A 21,853-nucleotide genomic window follows, 5' to 3' on the forward strand; every position below is an offset into this window, starting at 1 on the left:
CAAGATGTAACCTGATGTAAATGAATCTAATTGAAACAGTACCATCCTATATCTGATAAGGAAGTAAATATGTGTATATCTTGTAGGCATAAGTCATGAAGATCCTTAAAATTATGAAGAGTATCTGCGAGCTTTATAAATCTGGATGTGATGCAGAGGGAGGGCATATCTCTGGTTTGTTAGATCATATGACATGGACTTATTTCACACAACATGAACTTGACTCTGGATTTCCTTCTAGACTCTAATCTTGGGCTCACCTTGAGGCATTCTGGAACCTACTGTATCTAATCCTTTCAAGGACATTGGATAGATGACCTAATGCAGTACAATAACCCAAAAAACAACATCCACATAGGGACTCTCAAACATGCATCAAACTTGAGTCTTTTGGCACTATTGTCTTATTGTCACTTGAAGTGATAACTTATGAAAACAAGGCCAAACAAGAACCAAATAGATTCCACCACAAGGAAGGACTTGGAAAACTCCTATGCCTTGCATTGAAGTAATCACATGAGGTTTTGTTGACGACACATAAAAATGAACCCAAAAATCTGACTGGTTACTGATCGTGTCTTCAATGTCATATGCACACTCCTAAGGACAGTCACAACATTGTACAACATAGTTGCTAACATGTATCAAACCCTCAAAGAGGTCTGTGGGACTTCCACACATGTCCCCAACACTTTCTCCAACAATGAAAAATCCACAGGTTCGTAACAGTCATATCAGTCTAATTAAACATGTGCAAACCTCATCTTGGGAGCCTGCAGACTAGGGAGATGGTAGTATACAGAAACACAGACTTTCCTCCCTATTTTTGTGAATTCTTACCATGGGAAAAGCCAGTTGTGCATATTTTCTTGCCACTAGCTACCCTAGGTCTCAGGTCATTAAATCCACTGTATGATCGATGCACGGTGCGGGAACAGAACTGTTACAGAAAAACACAGAAAATTGCTCAAATGATTCAAATTTTGTATTTCCACCTTTACCAACCCCTGAGGTCGTGTGTACAAGACATAATTATGTTTCTACAGTTAGTTTTAAACCTCTAATTAACCCCAAACAGACTTTTAACAATTTTCAAAAAGTTGTCATTACAATGTAAAAGTTGTCATGACAACAATCACAACTTTTGCCAAAATGATCTTAAACCTTCAAAAATAGTCCTATATGATCTGTAATAGTCCATAATGACCTTACTTATATCAAATATCACAAAACAAGGCAACACCTAAAAATGGGATCCCACAGGCATGAGGGTGCCCCCACACCATTTTCCCAAGAGAGAAGATTCAAATTCCACTTTAATAGAGGTCTGCACCAATGTGACCATGGTTGAAATCTCATGCCCGGTGCCTTGAAAGTGTCATCTTGAACATCCATCATCTGCTCCGATTTATTGCTTTGTGCGAAACTTCCCAAACTGCCTTATACGTGTTCTTTTATGAATCAATCCAAGAGTTGTCCCATTTTGACTTTATATCTTGTCTTGTCTGTACTTCTGAGTCCATCTTTCAACGTTTCTCCAACAACGAGGACTTGACCATTCAATTGTGCAAGTGGAACATCAAACAGAAAATTCTTGTGCACCTTGTCTTGAAAGAACGGAAGTGTGTTGGTAACCTTTGTGAACGCTTTGAAAAACACTACAATGATGTACATTATGTGGTGATCCAATAGGACTACTTTTCTCATGCAATAGCCACTGTAATTTTTCATTCTCCGTGGTAGCTTGTTCAAGATCTTCTTCCTTCACTCTATTGGTAATAATGATGACACTATCCTTTGCTATCTCTTCTTGGCTGCTCTGTTGTTCATTCTCATCCAGTGTTCTTGTCAACATCTGGTGGAGGATCTTTGGTCTGCAAATCATCATTATGGACTGTATCATTCCAACTTACTAAGTCTATTACTGCCTTCTCCACAGGCTTTTTAGAATGATTGGCCTGCTTCCTCTTTAGATTTCTGCTGTCATAGATAATGTACTCAGATATACTGCCTTCAATTTGATGGGCCTTGGCAGGATATCACACTAGGAAATTGGAGGCAATAAATTGAGAGGTGTATCAACAACAATACATACACTACTTTTCAACATGTCCTGTATGTCCTAAGGTAACTTGTCAATATGTTCTGCTGTTATGATTGTCCTTGGTCTGATCACCATGGTATAACCTATGGTTTCCTCTTGTATCATCTTGAAGAACTCTTCTCACTTATTAACATCACACTTTATCCTACTTGTTCTCTGTCTTCATCCTCAAGGGTGTTAAGCTATAAGAGGTTCCATCTTTCTTTATCCAACCATCATACTTGGCATTTCTATCATATTGCCATGGTCTACCAAGGAGTACATGACAGAGATCCATAGGCACTTACCTTGGCACTTGCATGTAGTTTTAAAAGAAACTTCATTTGGGTGCCTCCTCTACAGTTACTTATACCAGAGTCCTCATCAACAAAAATTCTCCCATTTCTGATTCTGCTATGTGTTGTGAAGAACTCACACTTTCAGCATCATCACCTTGTGCTATTTGGTTCCTTATTTCACTACTAAAAGAAGTAGATGGTTTCTCTTTAGGACATTGCCATGCTTGATGACCTGCAAATTGTTGCATTTATAACCCTTCCTAGTGAAGCCATTTGCTCCTCCTCTACTCCCAAATCTGTCATTAAAATTGGTTCCTCTTTCCCCAAAATCTCCTTTTGAGTTGACTGTTTTTTCTTGTGATCTACTTAATTCATTTTGGTCTCTTTGTGACTACCCTTTATCGGCAAAAGTTCCTTTTCCTCCGAATGTCCTTCCTCTACTTCTTGTTTGTCTTTCTTGCTTCTTTTGCAAATTTTCTTTAGCCCTCAAGGCTAGCTGATACATTCTTCTTTTGTTCTTGGACACGCGAGGCTCATTTCATCTTGTATGCCATGCTTCAGCCCATTCAAATACCTTGCAACCTTATCAGCATCTTCTTCCATGTGATCTGATCTAGTGCTAAGTTGTAGAAGGTCTTCAAATCCATGCCTTTTTGCTTCAGATTTTACAACCTCCTATATAGTGAATGGTATTGCCACTAGGTAGGAATTTGCCCTTCAATTTTGTCACCATTCTATCCCAAGATGCAACCTTTGTCTCACCCCTATTTCTCTCCTCTTGCCAACTTCACTTGTTGCTTCTCAGGTATCTCTTGAAACTTAAAATACCCATCCATTTTTCCTGTCCGATCTAGGAGCTCTTCTCCATTTAGACTTCCTGAATATACCGGGAGTTCCATCTTAACTTTGGAACCATCACTTCTAACTGCCTTTAGTGACTTCTCCAGCCTAATCTCTTCAGCATCTTTTTCTTCCTCAGGTTCTTGTGGTGTGTTTTCTTCACCCACTTCCTCTACTTTTTGGTCTTTCAAATCTCCCATGACTGCTCCTCTTCTCTGGTTGGTCTCAACTGATGTAAGTCTTGCATCAAGGCTTTCCTTCATGGCTCTCATTTCTTGGACAAGAGATTCTCTCACCTCTCTGACTGCCCTCTCCACATTCATCCTTGGAGGCAATTTTGTAACTTGATTTCTTTTCTACTTGTTTTCTGATCTTCTTATCTTCCCAATCTGGTCTCTCCTATGCATACGAATCTCATGCAGAGGAAGGACTTGTCTCTTATTTGTCAGATCCTACGATAAGGACTTCTTTCACACAACACAAACTTGGCTCTTGGACTCACTTTGGGCATTTTGGAACCTACTGATCCTTTCAAGGACATTGGATAGACCTTGTAATGTGGTACAATGACCCAAAAAAATCCACATAGGGACTCTCAAACATGCATAAAACTCAGGTTCTTCTTGCACTGTTGCCTTATTATGACTTGGAGTGACAACTTATGAAAACAAGGCCAAACAAGAAAGCCAAATGGTTTTTATCTTGACCAAGGACATGGGAAACTTCTGCACCTTGCATTCAAGTAATCTCATGGGGTTTTGTTAATGACAAATAACAAAGAGCCCAAAGATCTGACTGGTCTTTGACAGGCTTGTAACAGTCATATCAGTCAAATTAAACTCGTGCAAACCTCATTGTGGGAGCCGAAAGGCTTGAGGATGGTAGCATACATAAACACAGACTTTCCCACCCATCTTTGTGAATTTTTACCATGGGAATACCCAGTTATGCATTTTTCCTTGCCCTGGTTAGGGCAGGTAGGGTTTCGACCAGTTTTCACCAAAATTGCAATATCCATCTCAAATCTCAACAAAAATCGCTGAGACAAGTGCATTGGAAAGTAGATTCACTTGGCTTTCAATCCCAACTGGTATCAGGTCATTAAATGCACTGTACGATCCATAATGCATGGCAACAGGACTATTGCTGAAAACACACACAGAAAATTGTTCAAATGATTTGAATCTTGCATCTCCACCTTCACCAACCCCTAAGGTCATGTGTACAAGACATATTTATGGTTTTACAGTTAGTTTCAACCTCCAACTAACCCCAAGCTGACTTTTAACATTTTTTCAAAAAGCTGTTATTTCAATGTAAAAGTTATAGTCACAACAATGACTCCTTTTGCAACTTTTGCCCAAATGATTCTTAAACTTATATGATCTATAATTGTCCACAATGATCTTATTTAACTTCATGTTAAATGATTTGAGGCTTTCACATGTATTTTTGATTTAATTCTTTGTGAGATTTTGCATATATGTTTTTATCTTAAAATGACCTCCATGACTTATTCTCTCATTTTGGTAATAATGATATAATCACAAAAGGGACTCACTTATCAGAGGAACAGCCATTACCATGTAATTATAACCAACATAAACTATAAAAAGTGTTATCAATGTAATGGCTACTCTATGGAGGGCATCGTGAGATGGCTAAAATAATATTGGAGTGGAATCTCCTGAAAAACAAAAACATAAATAGCTCCCTGTGAAGAAACCTTGCAATGAGGAAAATTTAAATAAGTGTATGTAACTAGCATTTTGTCACAATGTTATCACGTACTGACTTTACCACAATTTCCTTTGCATGCTCAAAGTGATGGCAAAACTGTTGGTGCCTGCCTGGATCGAAATGGCCTTCGTCCTGCACGGTATTGGCGAACAGAAAATGACATTGTTTATGTGGCATCAGAGGTGCACCTTAAATCCTACTTATCTGTGGCTTTGAATATTATTTTGTAGACTAATTCTAAAAGAACACTATTAATATTTTTTGTTCAATGATGCCAATAATTATTGGTTAAAATTCTCTCCTAGGATTTTAGAACTAATATTCCACTTATGTATTATTTTCTGACAAGATTTTCTTAAGAAGCATTTGTATTTTCCTTTTGCATCAAAATAATCCATAAATGTCTCCTGGGTTTTTCAATCACTTGTAGACATTGTGTAGATGAGGTTTGTATATAGTCTTTTTGCATTTTTGGTGGGAAAAGTTGTATTAACATCATTTTTTTAGCTTTATCATTTTAGATGCATCATAGGCTTTTGTTTTCCCCATGATAGGTGTACTGCAAAAGTTCTCAATTTATAACATTTGAATTTTAGTTTTGTAGCCTGGATTGTTTTGGTTCTATCATTTGCAGGAAAATATGAAAAATTGCATTTTCTATTATATAGAGGTAACATTTTGGAAAAGTGTTCAAATATTCTGTGGTTGTAACATTGTTTCTTGCTCTCTTGAGCAGGTGGGCGTGCTACCAATGGATGAATCTAAGGTAACCATGAAGGGTCGTCTGGGTCCAGGAATGATGATAGCTGTTGACTTGGAGAAGGGTGAGGTAAGCATCATGCTTTAGATGTTATTGGCTTAAAGGAAGAGTCAATATGTTTCAAAACATTATTTTAAAGATTCTATAAAATAAAAAAAACACCTCTTACAGGAACAGTAGCTTGATACCATGTTAATTGACATGTCCCGGCAGATTGACACCAAGAGTCCTGGACAAACCACATTTAATTGTGTCTTTCTTGGTTGTGATCTTAAAATGTATTTTAACCTTTCCATTCAAAAAAGATACAAATGCTATCATGAATCACAGTAGATGTTTTCTTCTCCTTGCACAAATTTGCCTCTGTTCATCTTTGTTTTCACTTTTCTGTTGCCACTGTGCATCTATAACACTGCAGTTTTCCTTGATCCCTGCTATATCTTAGAAAAATCTTTTAAATGCCATCTTACGCATGCCTGAAACACATGAAAGAGTGCTTTGTTTTGTACCTTCAATAGAAACAGATAGCATAAATACAATCCCATTCTTTATTATCATAAACTGGATAGTATAGTCAGATATTGCGACATAACAGGTAGCAAGGACGTGTTCTATGAGAATTATTAGTTTGTGTTGGGGGTAGGTTAGAATTCAATGTCCCTGTTGGCAATGAACCATGGACAAGAACCAATTTTCATTTAAGAACCTTTCTAAAACAGAGCACCAATTAGGAAATCTTCCTAAAACTTTCTTGGATTCCAGTTTTCAACTAAATGCCTATAGATGCATTTCCAATGCCTATAAAATTTAAAAATTGAAATGCAAATTAGATAAGATGTCTCCCATCACGTTTATTTTCTCTAATGTCAATGAAGTTTGGATCTGATGACATGGATAATGGTATATAATCTTTCAAAATATTCAATGAGATGTTTTCAGCCCCCGCCCCCCCCCCCCCCCCCTTCCCCCCACAGCCCATCCTGTGTGTTATCTGACTTCTCTTGATATCCTCTATTCTTCTTCTTTGTGTTTGCACTCTGTTTGTGCACCCATATTCTACAGTAAGATTCTACATCCTAAATGTTAAGTTTGTAAGTTTTTAAAAGGCATGTTAATCTCTTCTATTTTTGCTTTTTAATTCATATTGACATAAGTTAAAGTGAGCCATGTTTCTCTTTTTGTTAAAATGTAATATTTACTAGATATTCTTTCATGAAAAGCTACGGTGAACATCATATAACAGACCTTCATAGACTAGCTTAATTTGAGTAAACTAGAGGCTTAATTTGGGGCCTTTGCACAATTGACGATGCACTGTATCGTATTAAGGGTATAATTTGGTGATTGTGAAAGGTTTTCTTGTGCTTTGCAAATTCTAATTTCCAATCATTATGGTCGGCCCTCTGTATCCCTGCTCCACGTCACCTTTTTATTTCTATAGGTTTCTAGTGACTTCCTTTGTTAATGAGTACCATTGTACCCTCCAAAGGTGCCACGATCACCAACCCATGTATGAATTATTTGCCACCCTCAAAACATAATTGTCTTCTAGATTTCTTCTCTCACCTACTTATAAACTCGACCATGTAAGAAGGGTTGCCTTTGCATAATTAATCCGTAATGGTTATTAAGAAAAGGGGGGTAACTAAGGCAATTGAAAATTCAAAAATTTCAAGTGTCCTCATCCATTGATAAGTTGGTGGAGGGCATATCAACATTCACTTGCAATTACTGCTTGATATTTGTGATGTGCAATCCATTAATACTTCTAGGATCCTCTGTCAATCCATTCCCCTTCAATACCTTGAAAATTTTCAATTACATCTTCTCTTCCCTGCTCTGTAAGTCTCACCCTAAGCTTTGACATTGTGCTTGCAAAATCATTTTCTTTTGACATCATATGAGTGGGGCTTTGAAACCATCAAAAGAATCAATCATGGAGATCTTTTTTGTCGTCAGTAAATACTGTATCAGGATGTATCCCGTTAGTGTATCAGGATACATGCCGTTAGTATCAGGATGGGTGTGTATTAGGATGTATGTCGTCGATATCGGGAAGGTTCTTGTGTATCGGGATATGTGTATCGAGAAGGTTCTACTATTGTAGCCGACATGTTGTATGTGGCCGACGGATACCTTCGGGAAGGTTCCTCAGATAGTATTTATATCCCCCTTCAGGATCGTTGTAATCATCATATCATCAGAAGCATAATGTAATATCTTGGCGTATGCGAATATAGTTTTTCTGTTCTTATTTGCTATTCTGTTCCATTGTCTGTATGCATTGATTTCTTTACCCAGTACAGTAAACATTTGGCGCCGTTGCCCAATGGACTTGGAAAGGCAGGCGAATGAAGAGTAATGCCGAATCAGCTGAAGGAAAAGGACGAAATACACACAACACAAGGAAATCTAATTTTGGCACAGCAAGCCGAATGGAGGAGGTTCCAGAAGATTGCTGATGGACATAGAAGCGCGGAGGAATTGTTAGAGGAGACTCGACAGCGGGTGGAGTTGGTGGAAGAAGCAAGGGAGGAGTTTTTGAATTTGTATTCGCCGAGGGAAGAGAATCCTGACGGAAGAGAATCGACTCGCATGGCTCGGAGTGCCGAGGGAGCAAGAGCGTGGAGTGAACTCTTTGTCCGTGATACACTTCCAGAAGGGACAGATTCGTTAACGGAGACCTTTCTTCACCAAAAAGCATAGCTGCGGGGATATAAACCGTTGGTATCGGGATACCAAGCGTCAATGTCAAGATACCAAGCGTCGGTGTCAGGATGGCGGGACCAAAGGAGAAGTTGCCCAAATTTGATGGTGATGGAGCAGCTGATCCCATCCGACATTGTAAAACTTGCGAAACAATTTGTAGGGCCAATGGCATAATGGATACAAATGAATGGATGAGGCAATTTTCGGCACCTTATAGGGTGTGACAATTGATTGGTTTATTGATACCGATCCACAAAAGTTAAACAGTTGGGATAACATTAAAAAGGAGTTTATCGCAAAATTTCAACTCTTGCGCGATGATAATGAAATTGTAGCGGAGATATTCAATACTAAGCAGGGGAAGAATGAAACAGTTCGAGTCTTCGCCAGGAAGTTAAAGGACTTGATCAATAAAATTGAGAATAAGCCAACTGATGGGCTACAAAAAAGATGGCTCATTGAAGGCCTTCACCCGAAGCTACGAAAGAAGATGAAGATCGTGCCACCATCGACATACACTAAAGCGTACAACCGGGTAATGAACCTAGAAAGTGAACAGAAGCCCAAAAAGAAGAAGAATAGTTCATTCGATTCGGATGACGACACACCTTCCGGAGAAGAAAGCAAGGACGATGAAGGCAGTAGCAAGAAGGTCCGCGCCCTCCAAAAGGACGATTCAAATGATGAAGGAGTTCAAGAACATGCACAAAGAGACTAAGGGCAATGAGCTATGGTGTACGGAGTGCAAGAAAGAAGGCCATACGAAGGGATCCTGCCTAAAAGACCAATTTTGTGAGATTTGCTAGATCATGGGACATTCGATAAAGGAATGCCCTTTCAACTTGAAAACAAGGACACCGCAGCAAGTGTTCCTCAGACAGGAAGTGTCCGCATCCGGAGGGAGCGGGAACAAAAGTACGGAGGGTGCCACGTTGGGAGGATACAAAAATAATCGGCACGGCCAAAACAACAACAGCGGCCACAACAATGGCGGGAGGAGTCGAATCTAATATGATGCAAATGGCCGACCAATAGTTCAATGCCGCGCATGCAATCTGTGGGGTCACTTCGTCCAAGAGTGCACAACGGCGAACACACTAAAGTTGCTATGCCGATGGTGTGGACCTGGTGATCATGACGATGCTAAGTGCCCGAAGTCTAGAGTAAACTTGATTACTATCGGGACGGACGAGGAAGAAGTTCTGGCAATCACTCGGAAGCAAGCAAAAGTGTATCCCGACCCGACAGAGGAAAAGAAGAGACTAGAGGAAGCGTGGGTAGAAATCCACAAAGCAACGCAGGTAGAGAAGGTACACCGGAAGGACACTACTAGTACTTCCACACAGAATTGCGCAGAACAGAACATCGTACGACAAATATTATAAACCGAGGTACCCGTCAGGATAAATGATCTGTTACTCACTATGCCTCAACTCCGTACAGCTCCAATTGCTAAGCAACTAGCAGAGCAAGGAAGGGAGAAGGAAGGTGGCGCAAGTGAGGAAGATCCGATGCTGTTAGCCCTTTCATCCGGATGCCATCCGACAGTTGTCGAAATGGGCATTCTTGGGACTGTGCTGACGGAGGGTCCGGTGTCAACATACTTCCAGAGGATACCTGGAAAAGGTTGGGACGACCGACATTGTGGCCACCTATGTTTCAGTTGTGAACGGCCGATCAACATGGAATCAAACCATTGGGAGTCCTGACGGCACAACCAGTCACTATCGGAACATAGCCGTTCCTGCTTGACTTTGTCGTGATTCCACTGAAGTGGAAAGGATATGATGCTATTCTGGGCCGGGGGTGGCTAATACAAGCCAAGGCAAAACACTATTAGAAGAAGAATACTTTATCACTTGAAAGCAAAGGGTGGAAATACGTCATTGATCTGCACACTCAAATGGTTAGGCAAGAAGCTCTGTCATCAGACTCCGAAGGTGAAGAGGATGAAGTGAGGCAGCGTCTGGTACTAGATCAGGAAGGAGTCCTGCGGTTGGAAGGAGGATCAATGGACGACGACTTGGATTTGGTGAGCGGTCTCTTCCACTGGCAGATGGAGGATTACGAGCTCTTTTCGAGCTGTAATATGTTAAGGGTCAATGAAGGTGAGAAAGAAAAGAGAAATGAATGTCTGAAGGAATATGAGGAAGGAAAAACAGTTGGGATTGAAGCTGTACGGAAGAACATATAGTACGAATCCACAAAAAGAAAAGATTCCACTATACGATTGCGCAAAAAGGAAATGATACGTTGAACCACAGATATAGCAGAAAGGTGCCAACAGCAAGAAAAACACATCATATGGTTTGCACAGGAAACAAAGAGGAAGGGTTTAATAAAAGTGGCAGCAGTATGGAGTGGAGGTGTTATTGACAGCAAGAAGGGGACGTCGATGGAGTCCATGGTACCGAGCTTCGGGAACAAACTGGGCGACATGGAAAGCTTAAGGGAGTGGCTATATAAATTGAACAAGATCGAGGAGAAGTGATTATTGGCGCAGTGGGCGACGAAGGTGACACAAAATAGGTGCAAAGCATGGTGCGATAAGCAGTTGAAACTGAACAGGTTTCAACTCGAACAAAGGGTGTTGAAGTACGACGGCTGGAATAAGATCAAACCAGGCAATTTCAAGGTTAAGTGGATCGGGCCATATCAAATTTCGGAAGTAGGCGATAACAGAGGAATAAAATTATGGACGCTCGATGGGAAGGAAGTAGTCGATGCAGTAAAAGTCTACCATGGAAGGAATAATGCACCTCCGTGGATTAACAACTGAGAAAAGAACGACTGTCAATATTGTATATATGTAAATACTGCACATATGTAAGATAGCTAAAAGACAGAGTTGAACATTAAAAAATAAAAAGAAAAGAAAAAGAAAAGAGAGAGATGAAAAAGTACTGTACGACACCCAAAGGGGGTCATGCATTAGTTTGCACTGTACAGTTTGAAAGTGATCACTGTACGGCCTGGCAGTGTATCACCGTACAAACGCAGGAGGGAGTACGGAGTGGTCACCGTAGGCTTGAAGAGAACATCGTACAACTTGGAGGTGGGTTACCATACGGCTTGGTGATGACACCGTATTGATTGTATCACCGTATGGCTTGATATCGTACGGCATGTGATTGACGATACAACTTGTGTCTCACAGTATGGTGCTTGCTAATACCACTGTACGACATGGTTAATGGCATTGTACGGCGACGCCAGTAACATGCACGACACTCAACCATTTTCACCGTACGACGTACGGCTAGAAGAGGTATGCATGTGGTGAATACCATACGACATTCCTCCAGAACGCAGGATATGAGCAGCTGATATAGTAAGCATAAGGAGTCGAGAGGCCGTACGGTAGCAAGATCCATGGTGTAGCTGTGCAGAAAGAAATGGAGGAAGGAGGTTTTCTAGAAAAAAAAAAAAAACCGTCGACAAATCAAGAATGCTCAGAATGAGTATCAGATGATGCCAAAAGGAAGGGGAAGCACCAGCGGTTGCCAAAAAGAGTGTGGGAACAGAAGAAATCGCAAAAATAGTGTGTTCCATGCAGTTTTGTGTGGGATGCCCCCTAGACCCCCAGTCGTGGCAGATATCAGTCGTGGGAAGTCTAACTAGTTGATGAGACCTGGACTTGCTGTAGGCATGCAGTACCGGGGGTGGAGGATCAGAGTGCTGCAACAACAAAGAAAGTAGATGGAGGGGTGTAGGTGACAGACCCTCTACCAGTAGCGGAGGAGAAGGATAAGGATGTTCGTTTGGTAGCGGCACTTCAAGAGAAGGACTTAGTGAAGCAGGCTCATGATCAGAAGGAAGCTGAGTGCCAGGAGATTGCATTGATGCTGAAGGAAATGGTGGAGAACTCTCAGATTAGAGCTGATTTGCAAGTCCGAACAAATCAGGTGTATTAGCTTCGGTGCAGCCGGTCTTCACAGTCAAAGACACAACCTTCGAGTTCATGATGTATAAGTCCATGTTTTTGTTGTTTTATGAATAATATAGTTAGTTGCTGGGTTTTTGTTGTGTTGTTGTCGGGAGATGACTTTTCTTTTTGGGGGGGATGATGTCGTTAGTAAATATTGTATCAGGATGTATCTCGTTAGTGTATTAGGATACATGTTGTCAGTATCAGGATGGTGTGTGCATTAGGATGTATGTCGTCGGTATCGGGAAGGTTCTTGTGTATTGGGATGTGTGTATCGGGAAGGTTCTACTATTGTAGCCGACATTTTGTATGTGGCCGACGGATACCTTCGGGAAGGTTCCTCGGATAGTATTTATATCGCCCTTCGAGATTGTTGTAATCATCATATCATCAGAAGCATAATGTAATATCTTGGCATATGCGAATATAGTTCTACTGTTCTTATTTGCTATTCTGTTCCATTGTCTGTATGCATTGATTTCTTTACCCAGTACGGTAAACATTTTTTAACCAGACATTTGATTCTTCTTTCATTATTAGTGTGACAATAACAAGTGAACCACCCTCCAAATAAAGCTTTTAAATGCTAAATTGCTTTTCCATTTTAATTGAAAGGAGAGCCGCCTAGACTTCAGCGACATTAAGTATGTTACTTGTCTAATCTCTGACCATGAAACCAGCTCCACAAGGTCTCGGGTTACCTTTTGAGGACTCATCAAAGTTGATCTCGATCCATTGTTTTTTTGGTGGACTCCAATTCTGTTTAACTGCACTCTTAGAAGAATGATGGACCCTTAAAGGCCCTTGTATGGGCCACTATATTTTATATTTCATTAATGTAAGTGAAAGTGAGATATACTATTAAGAGTTTGGCATTGGTGCTCGGGTTGTAGCTTTATATGTGGATAAGGTTATTGAATTTCTGGGTCTTTTATTGAAAAAAAACTTAATTCTTAAAGTTTCAGGGTCAAACTTGTTGATTTTGCATTTCCCTTGTAGATATTACGAGGTAATTGGTAAATACTTGCTTGTTATTAACAGAGACCGAGAGGTCAATTTATACAAAAGAATGATCGTAAAGAATAGAAACATTCTATTCTAGAGAAAGCAAAAAGCGAAAGCAAACTAAAGCTTAAGATATTTACAAGCTAACCATTAACTAATAATAGACAATTTATCTATTATTGTAATACCCTTCCTTAATGGTTAATCTATCGAACACACCAAGCTGTCTTCTGAATTTGACAAACTTATCAGGACCAAGAGGCTTGGTGAGAATGTTTGTAGTCTGATCTGTGGTAGGAACATATTGCAGATCTATAGTCCCGTCTTCAACCAGTTGTCGTATGTAATGACAATGAACATCCACATGCTTGGTTTGTTCATGGAAGACTGGATTCCGTGCTAACTTGATAATGCCTTCGTTATCAACAAACAGAGTAGTCGATCCTGCTGGTGACATCTGCATATCCCCAAGCATTTGACGAAGCCAAACAACTTCACATCCCGCCTTAACAGTCCCTCTGTATTCAGCCTCCGTAGAAGAGAGAGAAACTGCCTACTGCTTCTTGCTGGTCCATGTGACTGCACTAGATCCCAAACTGAACACATATCTAGATGTTGACTTTTTATCATCAACAGAGCCTGCCCAATTTGAATTTGTGAACCCACTGAGTTTAGGATTAGAACTTCGAGAGTATAGAAGTCCATAATCTGAAGTGTCCTTCACATAATGAAGCACACACTTTGCTGCCATCCAATAATTAGCCTTAGGAGCTGTCATAAAGCGTGAAATATAGTTGACTACGAAGCTGATATTAGGCCTAGTAGTAGAGAGGTAGATGAGGTTGCCTACTAGTTGCCTATATGTAGTACCATCAATGGAAGGAGAATCAGACTTTGCTGATAACTTGAGGCCTTTCTCCATAGGTGTAGATGCAGGTTTGCAATCTTGCATTCGGAATTTGTCTAACAGGGCCCTAGCATATTTGGATTGAGAGATGAATATACCAGAAGACTGTTGCCAAACTTCAACACCTAAGCAATAATGCATGAGCCCAAGGTCATTCATATCAAAAGACTAGCATAAGTTCTTTTTGATTCCCTGAATCAAAGATGCCGAATTGCCAGTGATGATCAGATCATCTACATAGATAACCAGAAGGATGATGTCACTGTCAGTAGTGTTGATGTACAGATTTGAGTCTAAAGAACTCCTCTTGAAGCCTTGATCACTGAGGTACTTATGAATCTTGATGTACCATGCTCGAGGGGTTGCTTCAAGCCATAGAGAGCTTTTACCAATTTGAAAACCTGATGGTCTTTACTATCAACCTTGAAACCAAGAGGCTGTGTCATGTAGACCTTTTCATGGAGATCACCATTCAGGAAAGCACTCTTTTACGTCCATCTGATGGACCTTCCGGCCAAACAGTGCTACCATTGCTAGGACTAATCTGATGGTGCTCATCTTTGTAGTAGGAGCAAAGGTCTCCTCATAATCAATGCCCTGACGCTGAGAGAAGCCCTTCACCACTAAACGAGCTTTGTACTTATCCAAAGTACCATCTGATTTGTATTTGATTTTGTAGACCCATTTTCAACCAATGGGTTTCTTCCCTGGTGAAAGATCAGAAAGGACCCAGGTGTTGTTCTTTAGTAGGCTTTGATGTTCAGATGTCATGGCCTGTTCCCACTCTAGAATTCCTTTAGCCTCGGAATATGTTTGAGGTTCAAACACACTGTGAATGTTGGCCATAAGAGCAAAGTTAATAGAATCTGTAGTTTTGCTCTTTTTCTGAGCAGTTCTCCCATCAATGAGCTCATCATCACGAAGATCAGCAAGTGTCTTAGCCCACCACTTAGGCCAGATAGGAGAATGACCAACAGTAGTACTAGGAGATGCTTGATCAGTAGGATCCTCATCAGAGGAAGCTGGAAGCGAGGTGATCTTGCAGGAGAAGCTGGAGGTGTTTGTACAAGTATCACTAGAATAACTGGAGCTGCAGGAGCTATTGGAGCCCTCCCATTAGGTGGACCTAATGAAAGCCGAACTCCCAAATCATGAGCCTACATAGGCTGGTCTGTTGGATCAGGAACAGGAGAAACAAACATGAATGGTCCTTGCTGCTCATCAAGGACTACATCACGGCTGTATATGAGATGAGATGTCTCAACATCAATCAGGCAGTAGGCTTTGTGAAGATTGCTATATCCAACAAGCATCAGTTTCTGACTCTTGGCATCCAACTTGGTGTGTGAAGCATCAGGGATCCAAACAAAAGCAAGAGAGCCAAAAACGTTCAAGTGACTAATTCTGGGCTTGCGACCTGACCAGGCCTCTTCCGGAGTTTTACCTTTGACCGCCACTGTGGGTGACCGGTTCAACAGATAAACTACAGTATTAACTGCTTCTACCCAAAATTGCTTCATAACATGTCTGTGTTCAAGCATGGAACGAGCCATCTTGGTGATTGTCCTATTCCGATGTTCAACTACACTGTTCTATTGTGGCGTGTGGGGTGTGGTTAACTGGTGTTTGATGCCATGTGTATCCAAGAAGCTGGAAAAAACATTAGAACAAAATTCCCCCCATTGTCTGATCTAAGAGTAATAATAGATTTCCCACACTCTTTTTCAACTAAGGATTTAAACTTCTGAAATACAATAAATGCATCTGATTTCTTTTTAAGGAAATGCACCCACATTTTTCTACTGAAATCATCTAAAAACAACAAAAAATACTTGGACCCAAGAATAGAAGAAGTGGCCATAGGGCCGTAGATATCAGCATGAACAAGTTGAAGTACCTGAGAAGCTCGCCAAGAATTGCCATTGGTGAAAGGTGTGCGATGTTGCTTCCCAGCCTGACATGCATCACAAACTCCAAGGTGTTGAGTCTGAATCTCTGGCAAACCAAGAACAAACTCATCCCAAGCAAGTTGTGAGAGATTATGCACATTTAAGTGCCCATATCGCTGATGCCAAAGTGTGCTGACAGAAGATCACCGAGCAGCCATAGCGAAGTCCTAAGAATCACCAGAATCAGTAAGTCTGAAAAGACCATGATCCTCAAGACCTACTGTAACAGTAGACTTAGTCGCCCAATCAGTGATGGTGCATTGATGTGAATTGAAGGTGATTGCCAAGTGTGGAGAATGTTGCAGCAATTGACTGACTGAGAGTAGATTTAGTTCCATCCCTGGAACGTAGTACACATTAAGGAATATGAGATTCCTCCCGACAGACTGAATCTGAATGTTGCCTTTATCGACAACTGTGTACTCTTCTTCACCACCAAAAATAACAGAATTTGAATAAGGTTGGCGTAAACCAGTCTTTGCAGTGAGTGAAATGTCGAGAGGCACCTGAACCAATGTACCAGGCAGATGACTTCACATGATTTGCAGGTCTTTTAGCCATGAAGGCGTAAAAGGCAGATTCTGCTTGCTCAGTGTGCTCTGCACTGTTCGCTTTGGGTTGCGAATCTGATTGCTTAGACTGGGCAGCTAAGCTTTTCCGACATTCAACCTTCATGTGACCAAACTTGTGGCAGTCGTTGCATTGAATGTTCTTCTTTGTGGTACCATCGGATGCTGGAGCATAAGACTTTTGCTGAGATGGTTGCTGAAACTTGCCCTTATCCTTCAGAAAGGATTTTGCAGCAAAGGCTTGCTCTGTGGAGGTGGAACTAGAGCTGCTACCGAACTATTGTTACCACCGATCTTGCTGAAGCAGTAGGGTGCAGAGATCAGTGAACTTTAGATCAACACCAGTAGATGTGATGTTGAGAGTCTCGATAAAATGCTCATAGGATTTTGGTAAACTCCGAAGAGTGATTACCACAATATCCTCTTCCTCCATCTTGCGACTGATGGCAAGTAGCTGATCACGAATTTCCTGAATCTGATTTAGGTGTGCCTAGAGCGTGGTGCGCTCATCCATGACAATAGAAATTAGAGTGTTTTTCAGAAAGAAGGCTCTACTCTTGTCAGAAGTCTCATGAAGACCTTTTAGATGTGTTTAGATTTCGGTAGATGTCTTGCCGAATGGAATCTAAGAAAGCTGATCATCAGCCATGGATAATTTGAGAAGCATCACTGCCTCTCGATTATTCGAATCCCATGTATCTTGATCAGGACTTGGAGAAGTCAAACCCTGCATAACACCTAGAACAAGTTGATCAGTGTTCTGATATTCACAAATTGCAATGATGTGCTGCTTCTAGGTTCCATAATTGTGACCATTGAATTTGGAGTTATGCTCGAGCAAAATGTTTGTCAGAGATGCCATGGCATGTTTTTCAATGAAAAATTGTGAAAATCTGTGAAGACACGTTCTTCGAGGCAAAAATACAGAAGACCCAGAAGAATCAAAGAGTGACCTAGAAGAGAGCTCGAAAAACTCAGAAGGAATCTCCTATTGTTTTCTGGATCCACTAGCTCGAAAATTGAGGCACAAAAAACGAGGCACCAAGAGAAAAACGGACAACCCAATTGAGCTCTCGAAAAACCCACCAAGAATCTGTAATCAAATTTTTTTCAACCCAAAAATTAGGGTTTCAAGCAAAACCCTAGCCATTGGATTGGAGAGTCGAATTTTCAAAAGAATGGCAGATTTGTTTGAAAAAAATGTTGTAGAACCAGTGGGATTTGGGGCCCTGACACGAGTTTGAGAAAAAACGAGTCTGCAACACGAGTTTCCATGCGATTTGTAGGAAAAAAAGGAGTCTGCAACTCGTATTTTTTTCCCTTCCTCAAACAGACCCGGTAACGTGAGTAATTGCGGTTTTGGAGTAGAGAAAGCACGCGGTTTTATGCAGATGAATCGGCAGCCGAAATTGTGAGATGTAGTAAAAATCGAGTCTCAACTTCTGCTCCAGCAGCCAAAGTCTTCTCTAAACACGGTAAAAAACGCGATTTGCAGAGGATGTCGGGCAAAATGAAATCGTGATTTTCAAATACTAGTGAAAAACTACCCCGATTTTCATGCGATTTGCATACCCAAGTTCAGAATTTCTCCAGACAGAAAACCCTAGGCAGGTTTTTGAAGAAAGTAGCTGAAATAATTTTGGAAAAAATTTAAACAAATAATTTCTAGAAGAAATTATAATTTTTTCCCAAAAAGATTTATGTATTTAGCTCTAATACCATATTACGAGGTAATTGGTAAATACTTGCTTGTTATTAACAGAGACCGAGAGGTCAATTTATACAAAAGAATAATCGTAAAGAATAGAAATATTCTATTCTAGAGAAAGCAAAAAACGAAAGCAAACTAAAGCTTAAGATATTTCCAAAATAACCATTAAGTAATAATAGACAACTCATCTATTATTGTAATAGTAGACAAGTCACTATTGTGTTTAGATTAGCTGTTAATACGTTTAATTTAGAATTATACAACACAATATCTTGTTTGTGAGAAAAAAATCCTATTTTAGCTCTGTGCTCATAACTGAGGTCAACAAGATAGGGCAGCTTTAGTTTAGTTTAGTTCATTTTGCTTGTAAATCCCTAGAGAATTATTGTGCATTGTGTGAATACTGTATACTTTGTCCATAGTCTAGGGTCTAGTGTTAGTTTTAGTTGCAAGAAAGTATCCTCTTTTAATTTGAAAAGAATTTTACTTCACATAATATTATGTTTTGTGTAATGACCCTCACCGGCTCACTCTACCAAATAAATGATATTGCTAATTTTCAAACACAATATTGGAATGTGCAAATAAATTTTCACCACTAATTATGCCACTGTCAAAACTCAGATTAGTTGTGCAACTGAAATTATGTAAAATTATTTCTCCTAACTTTGAAGATTACAGTTTGGGCATGAAATTGGTCTCATATGTTTGAGTAGACATCAAACTGAATTAAGTATAGCTTGCAAATATGATTATATCAGACTAATAACAAATAACAGTAAGCAATTTCCACTTTATTCAACTGCCTTGTATTATAAGAATTTGCAAAATCAAGTCTCAATTAAACTTTTACAACTGAACTATGAACCTGATAATTCCCAGCTAGGGAAAGGTTTGCAGCAGCATTTTTGTTGAATTGCACGCCTATTCACAATTTCCCACATGACCTATATACTAGCTGGTGCCCAAAATGCTGGGCGAAATGTCCAAGAGAGCAGGTAGGTTTTTGATGCCCGGTTGCAGCAATACTGGCGCTCAGCAGATGTAACAATGGAGTCCAATATATTGACTCCTCTCAGCAAAATATTGGATGCATACCTGCCCAGAAATCAGACATGAAAGCCACCCAGTTTTTAGTTGGAATCAATGTCACCAACAGGAAACGATGCTTCCCAGCATGTGCAGATTTAAGACGTCCAACATCAGGGTTTTTTTCCTAACGTTGTGAGCAGAAAATGTCCAATTGGAAAGCCTATTGATGCCAAATTCCACTGTTAAACTCAATGGCCAAAGGAGGATGAAGGGCCATTAATATCAGATAGTTAAATGCCCAAAGCAAAACCAATCGATCCCAGACTGGGCGGCAATATTCAGAATCACTGCCTTGTTTTCTTCACATCCTTTTCTTCTTTCATTAATCCTACTTTCCTGCGCTCTCCTCTTCTTCCTTCCTCCATATGACTTTCAGATGAACTCTCCTCCCTTTTATATCATATTTTAAGGGAGTCACACCTCTTCATTACAAATCTCGACTTTTCATTAATTTAGTTAATTTGTATTATGCTACATTGTATTATTATTTATATATATATTTTTATTATTGCTATTTATTATTAAATCCTAGTCCAGAAATGGAATGGCAGAACAATCCGCAAGTACAGTGAAAATGGAAAATGTCCAACTTCAATATTAGTAGCTCGAATACCATTTGTATAGGAATTAATCACGACGCAAAAGAAATTTTCTATGAATGAGATGTGCATTAGTCAATGCCATTCAGTATTTTCATAACAACTAGCCTTATTGATGATATTTTATTTTTGGCACTTGGAATCCCTTTGCAAATCTATTTGAATAATTTTCTTATACTAAGATTTGTGTTAGTGCTTCATTTCTCTGATAAAAATATTAAACTATATTGTAGAAAAAATAGTATAGCTATTAGCAATACATAACTACAGACCACTGTCATTTAAACATCTTAAATTTTATGACTGTACTTCCTAACTTTTAATTGCCCCGCTTTGAAAGATGGGAAAAAGGCTGCAATATGAGCTTGAGTGGTTTACTGGGAAACAATGTTGGGAAAGGAATTTTATCTAATATATGCAATATGTTTCTATTAAAGAAAAAGGATGACAACTCTCTCTTTTAGCTGAAATGTTATTTACATTTTACTTTTCTTATCCCAGTCTTAGATAATTGGCTGTACAGGTTTCATTTTTCTTTTGCCTTTTTCTCTTTTGTCAGAATTTCACTGTTTAATTTGACTACATTTTTGTAAAGTTGCATTTAAAATTGTGAAAAGTGCATTTGTAACTAAGATTGTACTTGATTTACAGGTGTATGAGAATACAGAGGTGAAGAGACGTGTTGCCATGGGAAACCCGTATCGGCAGTGGTTAGATGAAAATAGTAGATCAATAAAAAATTCTAAGTTCCTTGCATCCCCATTGATGGATGGCGAAACAGTTTTACGGAATCAGCAGTAAGTATTTAATTGATGCCTTGTTACATGATGTAGATAGTAGTCAGCATTGAATCTTTTAAAGAAATCTCACCAATTGATAATACAAGAACTATGACATTTTAATAATAAAATTCCTTCTACATTTTCATGACTCTAAAATGTATTCTTTGGCTTCTTTTTTTTGTAGCTGATACAACACCTGTTAGCTCTTTTGTTTAGAAGTAACTAGATGATTTATCTGTTTTCTATGTAGTACACAATGAATGCTTGCTTTTTTTTTCTTCATGTCAATCGCGAACCTATTGAAAAAAAAAGAACTGTTAACGACATCCTAGATAGTATTTCAGACCAAAAGCCCATGCTGCATATACAAGTCTTATATATATCATCTTTTAAATTTTTTGCACCAATATTTTGTGAAGTTGCAACTTGCATATAGTTTACCTTTAAACAGCACTTATTTGGTCTCTTGTGAACCATATGAGGCTTCTATGATCTATCTATTTCCTAGATTTAACATTGGATCTCATCATATGCTAACATCTCTTCTTTTCCAAGTGAGTAATTGCAATGTTTCCATTCTCTTAAAAAATTTCATGTCTCTATGATCTATGTTGCTCCCTGCAAATTTGCAATAAATACTTGAGTTCATCCTCCTGCCATTCATAAGCCTAAGAAAATGTAAGAAATATCATGTATATGTCAATGGTATGGTTCACGTCCATGCTTCTAATTCTTAAATATTTGGTCGTGCTATCAGCTAATAAGTTGCTTCCACCAATATGTTGTAGAATCTCAACTTGCATATAATATACCTTTTTAATAAGATCTCGCTTCCTCGGGAAACATATTAGGATACTGTGATTTTACCGGATTTACATTG

The 21,853-nt window shown here is 39.5% G+C and overlaps 1 protein-coding gene across 1 annotated transcript in view; it reads left to right on the plus strand.

Annotated features, from left to right (window-relative positions):
• LOC149552360 (ferredoxin-dependent glutamate synthase, chloroplastic-like) overlaps window positions 1–21,853 on the plus strand; it is a 290,054-nt gene that overhangs the window by 39,844 nt on the left and 228,357 nt on the right. Inside the window, exons 7-9 of the mRNA XM_089787902.1 lie at window positions 5,048–5,144; window positions 5,699–5,791; window positions 20,843–20,988. Of these exons, the coding sequence (XP_089644028.1) occupies window positions 5,048–5,144; window positions 5,699–5,791; window positions 20,843–20,988 (336 nt within the window). The remainder of the gene's footprint in view (window positions 1–5,047; window positions 5,145–5,698; window positions 5,792–20,842; window positions 20,989–21,853) is intronic.

The sequence above is a fragment of the Cupressus sempervirens genome, chromosome 6 (assembly GCF_028749045.1).
Source record: "Cupressus sempervirens isolate cs-2001-9-10 chromosome 6, ASM2874904v1, whole genome shotgun sequence".
Classification (NCBI taxonomy): Eukaryota; Viridiplantae; Streptophyta; class Pinopsida; order Cupressales; family Cupressaceae; genus Cupressus; species Cupressus sempervirens.